Genomic DNA, 6,829 nt, shown 5'->3' with positions numbered 1-6,829 from the left:
CCCTGTCCCCTATACACATCTACCTCCATCACTCCAGTATCCCTGTCCCCTATACACATCTACCTCCATCACTCCAGTATCCCTGTCCCCTATACATATCTACCTCCATCACTCCAGTATCCCTGTCCCCTATACACATCTACCTCCATCACTCCAGTATCCCTGTCCCCTTCCCCCTATACACATCTACCTCCATCACTCCAGTATCCCTGTCCCCTTCCCCCTATACATATCTACCTCCATCACTCCAGTATCCCTGTCCCCTTCCCCCTATACATATCTACCTCCATCACTCCAGTATCCCTGTCCCCTATACACATCTACCTCCATCACTCCAGTATCCCTGTCCCCTTCCCCCTATACACATCTACCTCCATCACTCCAGTATCCCTGTCCCCTATACACATCTACCTCCATCACTCCAGTATCCCTGTCCCCTTCCCCCTATACACATCTACCTCCATCACTCCAGTATCCCTGTCCCCTTCCCCCTATACATATCTACCTCCATCACTCCAGTATCCCTGTCCCCTATACATATCTACCTCCATCCCTCCAGTATCCCTGTCCCCTTCCCCCTATACACATCTACCTCCATCACTCCAGTATCCCTGTCCCCTTCCCCCTATACATATCTACCTCCATCACTCCAGTATCCCTGTCCCCTATACACATCTACCTCCATCACTCCAGTATCCCTGTCCCCTATACACATCTACCTCCATCCCTCCAGTATCCCTGTCCCCTATACATATCTACCTCCATCACTCCAGTATCCCTGTCCCCTATACATATCTACCTCCATCACTCCAGTATCCCTGTCCCCTATACACATCTACCTCCATCACTCCAGTATCCCTGTCCCCTATACACATCTACCTCCATCACTCCAGTATCCCTGTCCCCTATACACATCTACCTCCATCACTCCAGTATCCCTGTCCCCTTCCCCCTATACATATCTACCTCCATCACTCCAGTATCCCTGTCCCCTATACACATCTACCTCCATCACTCCAGTATCCCTGTCCCCTTCCCCCTATACATATCTACCTCCATCACTCCAGTATCCCTGTCCCCTTCCCCCTATACATATCTACCTCCATCACTCCAGTATCCCTGTCCCCTATACATATCTACCTCCATCACTCCAGTATCCCTGTCCCCTATACACATCTACCTCCATCACTCCAGTATCCCTGTCCCCTTCCCCCTATACACATCTACCTCCATCACTCCAGTATCCCTGTCCCCTTCCCCCTATACACATCTACCTCCATCACTCCAGTATCCCTGTCCCCTTCCCCCTATACATATCTACCTCCATCACTCCTGGATCCCTGTCTCCTTCCCCCTATACATATCTACCTCCATCACTCCAGTATCCCTGTCTCCTTCCCCCTATACATATCTACCTCCATCACTCCAGTATCCCTGTCCCCTATACACATCTACCTCCATCACTCCAGTATCCCTGTCCCCTTCCCCCTATACATATCTACCTCCATCACTCCAGTATCCCTGTCCCCTTCCCCCTATACACATCTACCTCCATCACTCCAGTATCCCTGTCCCCTTCCCCCTATACATATCTACCTCCATCACTCCAGTATCCCTGTTCTCTTACATATCTACCTCTTCCAGTATCCCTGTCCCCTATACACATCTACCTCATCACTCCAGTATCCCTGTCCCCTTCCTATACATATCTACTAATCAGTATCCTGTCCCCTCCTATACATATCTACCTCCATCACTCCAGTATCCCTGTATATTGTTAATATGGTAATGACCTGTATATCGTTAATATGGTAAAGACCTGTATATTGTTAATATGGTAATGACCTGTATATCGTTAATATGGTAATGACCTGTATATTGTTAATATGGTAATGACCTGTATATCGTTAATATGGTAATGACCCTGTATATTGTGTTTTTACTTACTTAATTGTACATTTCTTATTCCTAATTCTTCTTAATTTTTTCATAGTGTTACAATGTTATTGATTATTGATTGTTGGGGTTTGAGTTTGCCAGAAAGGCATTTCACTGTACTCGTTCATGTGGAAACCTGAAACCTGAACAGTCTGGACCGCCGCAGGTCCACGTGATCTCTCAGGCGACGTCACCAGAGACGGGCTTGGTGCCACCGGGGCCAGCGAGACTACCGACAGTCAAGTGACTTTAATCACAATCTAATTCGTTGTCCTAATACTATGTCAATAATAATAATAATACTAATAAAACAATTTCTGTAAATAAAGGCGTCATAACCTGAAGGATGATTGGAATGTTTCTAACTACAGAGTTACTGACCACACACCGTGTCTGTCTGTGAGCTGGCCAGGCCTACCCGTCCGGTCCCGTGTCTGTCTGTGAGCTGGCCAGGCCTACCCGTCCGGTCCCGTGTCTGTCTGTGAGCTGGCCAGGACTACCCGTCCGGTCCCGTGTCTGTCTGTGAGCTGGCCAGGACTACCCGTCCGGTCCCGGGTCTGTGAGCTGATCAGGCCTACCCTACCCGTCCGGTCCCGGGTCTGTGAGCTGGCCAGGCCTACCCTACCCGTCCGGTCCCGGGTCTCTGAGCTGATCAGGCCTACCCGTCCGGTCCCCGGGGCCAATTTATGACTCACCTTTACTGGAGAAAAAAAACGGTGTGTCTAGTGTCTCAGCGACGTCCAGTCAGATAATCCTCGTCATGCCCCGTTACCGCACCAGACAGAAATAAGTTCCACGGAGAAAAGCGTTCCAAAGTTGGGTGGCGGCGCTGTGTCCTTTAGACCGAATACAACTCCCCACGACCTGAAAGGAAAAGTTCCCAAACCATTAAAACTGTCGTTAATACTGGGAGATTATGTTTCGATGAGAAAGGATTTAGTCCCGGTAGAGAGAGAAACGGAAAGTTTTAGCGTCGGCAGATCGGTGTGGTCTGATTTCGGATTGGGCTGAATCACGGCAGAGGAAAAGGAAAGCAGAGTTCTGGTCCCGTTAACGTTCTGTCTGTCCGGTGAACCGGAGTTAGTTTGACCTAAGGTCCCGGTCTGACAGTTGGACGGGGAAGTCCTCTCTCCGTTATTTACCGGGCCGGTTGGAACGGAAAAATAAAAATAAAAAATAAAAAATAAAGTGTACGGCCCTCGCCTCAAGCGCTCCTCCTCTCCTCACCTCTCGCACTGCTCAGAGAACCAGCCGGTCGCCATCACCCGCGTGACGTCAGGGGTAGGACCGGACAGCGAGCTCAGTTAAAGGGGCAGTGTATTTGGGTGTGTTAGAGCAGGGATCGAGCAAAAACCTGCACTCCCAGTACAGTAGTAGACCTCACAGTGAAATGCTGAATACAACAGGTGTAGTAGACCTTACAGTGAAATGCTGAATACAACAGGTGTAGTAGACCTCACAGTGAAATGCTGAATACAACAGGTGTAGTAGACCTCACAGTGAAATGCTAAATACAACAGGTGTAGTAGACCTTACAGTGAAATGCTGAATACAACAGGTGTAGTAGACCTCACAGTGATATGCTGAATACAACAGGTGTAGTAGACCTCACAGTGAAATGCTGAATACAACAGGTGTAGTAGACCTCACAGTGAAATGCTGAATACAACAGGTGTAGTAGACCTCACAGTGAAATGCTGAATACAACAGGTGTAGTAGACCTTACAGTGAAATGCTGAATACAACAGGTGTAGTAGCCCTTACAGTGAAATGCTGAATACAACAGGTGTAGTAGACCTCACAGTGAAATGCTGAATACAACAGGTGTAGTAGACCTCACAGTGAAATGCTGAATACAACAGGTGTAGTAGACCTCACAGTGGAATGCTGAATACAACAGGTGTAGTAGACCTTACAGTGAAATGCTGAATACAACAGGTGTAGTAGACCTCACAGTGAAATGCTGAATACAACAGGTGTAGTAGACCTCACAGTGAAATGCTGAATACAACAGGTGTAGTAGACCTCACAGTGAAATGCTGAATACAACGGGTGTAGTAGACCTCACAGTGAAATGCTAAATACAACAGGTGTAGTAGACCTTACTGTGAAATGCTGAATACAACAGGTGTAGTAGACCTCACAGTGAAATGCTGAATACAACAGGTGTAGTAGACCTCACAGTGTAATGCTGAATACAACAGGTGTAGTAGACCTCACAGTGAAATGCTGAATACAACAGGTGTGGTAGACCTTACAGTGAAATGCTGAATACAACAGGTGTAGTAGACCTTACAGTGAAATGCTGAATACAACAGGTGTAGTAGACCTCACAGTGAAATGCTGAATACAACAGGTGTAGACCTCACAGTGAAATGCTGAATACAACAGGTGTAGTAGACCTTACAGTGAAATGCTGAATACAACAGGTGTAGTAGACCTCACAGTGAAATGCTGAATACAACAGGTGTAGTAGACCTTACAGTGAAATGCTGAATACAACAGGTGTAGTAGACCTCACAGTGAAATGCTGAATACAACAGGTGTAGTAGACCTCACAGTGAAATGCTGAATACAACAGGTGTAGTAGACCTCACAGTGAAATGCTGAATACAACAGGTGTAGTAGACCTCACAGTGAAATGCTGAATACAACAGGTGTAGTAGACCTTACAGTGAAATGCTGAATACAACAGGTGTAGTAGACCTCACAGTGAAATGCTGAATACAACAGGTGTAGTAGACCTCACAGTGAAATGCTGAATACAACAGGTGTAGTAGACCTTACAGTGAAATGCTGTATACAACAGGTGTAGTAGACCTCACAGTGAAATGCTGAATACAACAGGTGTAGTAGACCTCACAGTGAAATGCTGAATACAACAGGTGTAGTAGACCTCACAGTGAAATGCTGAATACAACAGGTGTAGTAGACCTCACAGTGAAATGCTGAATACAACAGGTGTAGTAGACCTCACAGTGAAATGCTGAATACAACAGGTGTAGTAGACCTTACAGTGAAATGCTGAATACAACAGGTGTAGACCTCACAGTGAAATGCTGAATACAACAGGTGTAGTAGACCTCACCGTGAAATGCTGAATACAACAGGTGTAGTAGACCTCACAGTGAAATGCTGAATACAACAGGTGTAGTAGACCTTACAGTGAAATGCTGAATACAACAGGTGTAGTAGATCTCACAGTGAAATGCTGAATACAACAGGTGTAGTAGACCTCACAGTGAAATGCTGAATACAACAGGTGTAGTAGACCTCACAGTGAAATGCTGAATACAACAGGTGTAGTAGACCTCACAGTGAAATGCTGAATACAACAGGTGTAGTAGACCTCACAGTGAAATGCTGAATACAACAGGTGTAGTAGACCTCACAGTGAAATGCTGAATACAACAGGTGTAGTAGACCTTACAGTGAAATGCTGAATACAACAGGTGTAGTAGACCTCACAGTGAAATGCTGAATACAACAGGTGTAGTAGACCTCACAGTGAAATGCTGAATACAACAGGTGTAGTAGACCTCACAGTGAAATGCGTTCCAGGTTACTACCTCATGAAGCTGGTTGAGAGAATGCCAAGAGTGTGTAAAGCTGTCATCAAGGCAAAGGGTGGCTACATTCAAGAATCTCAAATATAAAATACATTTGTTTAACACTTTTTTGGTTACTACATGATTCCATATGTGTTATTTCATAGTTTTGATGTCTTCACTATTATTCTACAATGTAGAAAATAGTAAAAAATAAATAAAGAAAAACCGTTGAATGTGTATCCAAACTTTTGACTGGTACTGTAGATTTATTAGTAAATGAAAAACCTGCTGTTTGCTGCCCAATTACACAAGAGTAATTAAAAAGAGCCTTATCCACATAACACCATTTTATCAGGCGATAGCTGAACATAAGTCACAATGAGTTAATTACCTAATAATGAAGAATTAGTTGTAATAAATGAAAAACTGGTAGACTAATAACTGACGTCAAAATGTACTTTTATTTTCATATTTAAGCTATAAGTGAGGTGTTTTTGTTGTGTGTTTTGTTAACATTCAAATGGCACAGTAGGATTTTCCATTAAGAATAGATTGTTTCAGACGGTCGGGAACGGACCAATAAAAACCGTCTAACCAATGACACAGCGCTGACCGGAACGCCTATCGCAGTTCAGCCTCCCACGTCCAGACACCTCCCACTTCCGGATACCCACGCTGGCAGTGAGCCAGACTCGACTCTTGTGAGCAGAAGAAAAACATCCGCCATCTTGTCTGTCAGTCGAAGTTCCCACACTGCAGTGCGGTATTGTTGTTTTGGGTTAAACATGGCGTCGGTGAGCTGTCCGTTACAGAGAACCTTCTCCCGCCCCGCCACCAGCCGGGTAATCTGTCCGGAGCGGTTATGGGTGTTGTCGGTGCAACGTTACGGGAGAGACCGAGGCTTCAGCCTCTATTTCCCCCAGAACATCAGCTCCTCAGACAGCCTCTACGACGCCACTCTGACAGATGGGGACTGCAGGTGGGTCGCAGTGTCTGACTGGGTAGGGTTTAGGGTGGACTGGGTAGTGTTTAGGGTGGACTGGGTAGTGTTTAGGGTGGACAGTGTTTAGGGTAGACTGGGTAGTGTTTAGGGTAGACTGGGTAGTGTTTAGGGTAGACTGGGTAGTGTTTAGGGTAGACTGGGTAGTGTTTAGGGTAGACTGGGTAGTGTTTAGGGTGGACTGGGTAGTGTTTAGGGTGGACAGTGTTTAGGGTAGACTGGGTAGTGTTTAGGGTAGACTGGGTAGTGTTTAGGGTAGACTGGGTAGTGTTTAGGGTAGACTGGGTAGTGTTTAGGGTGGACTGGGTAGTGTTTAGGGTGGACTGGGTAGTGTTTAGGG

At 45.9% G+C, this 6,829-nt stretch overlaps 2 protein-coding genes across 6 annotated transcripts in view; one reads left to right on the top strand and one right to left on the bottom strand.

The window, feature by feature from the left end:
- kif1ca (kinesin family member 1C, a) overlaps window positions 1–3,198 on the bottom strand; it is a 70,440-nt gene extending 67,242 nt beyond the window's left edge. The window contains exon 1 of one of the 2 annotated variants that reach the window (XM_045701719.1): window positions 2,634–3,198. The gene's annotated coding sequence lies outside the window, so the exon portion shown is untranslated. Of the gene's footprint in view, window positions 1–2,326; window positions 2,349–2,633 lie in introns of those variants that run through there. The other variant, XM_045701720.1, reaches the window with a different exon arrangement.
- A 2,756-nt stretch (window positions 3,199–5,954) lies between these two features.
- The window catches only part of LOC106593507 (RPA-related protein RADX), a 62,027-nt gene continuing 61,152 nt past the window's right edge, over window positions 5,955–6,829 (top strand). For 3 of the 4 annotated variants that reach the window (XM_045701718.1, XM_045701717.1, XM_045701716.1), the window contains exon 1: window positions 5,955–6,468. In XM_045701718.1, the coding sequence (XP_045557674.1) occupies window positions 6,275–6,468 (194 nt within the window). In that variant the 5' untranslated portion in view covers window positions 5,955–6,274. The remainder of the gene's footprint in view (window positions 6,469–6,829) is intronic. The other variant, XM_045701715.1, reaches the window with a different exon arrangement.

The sequence above is a fragment of the Salmo salar genome, chromosome ssa18 (genome assembly GCF_905237065.1).
Source record: "Salmo salar chromosome ssa18, Ssal_v3.1, whole genome shotgun sequence".
Lineage (NCBI taxonomy): Eukaryota > Metazoa > Chordata > Actinopteri > Salmoniformes > Salmonidae > Salmo > Salmo salar.
This window is presented reverse-complemented; position numbering and strand designations above follow the sequence as displayed.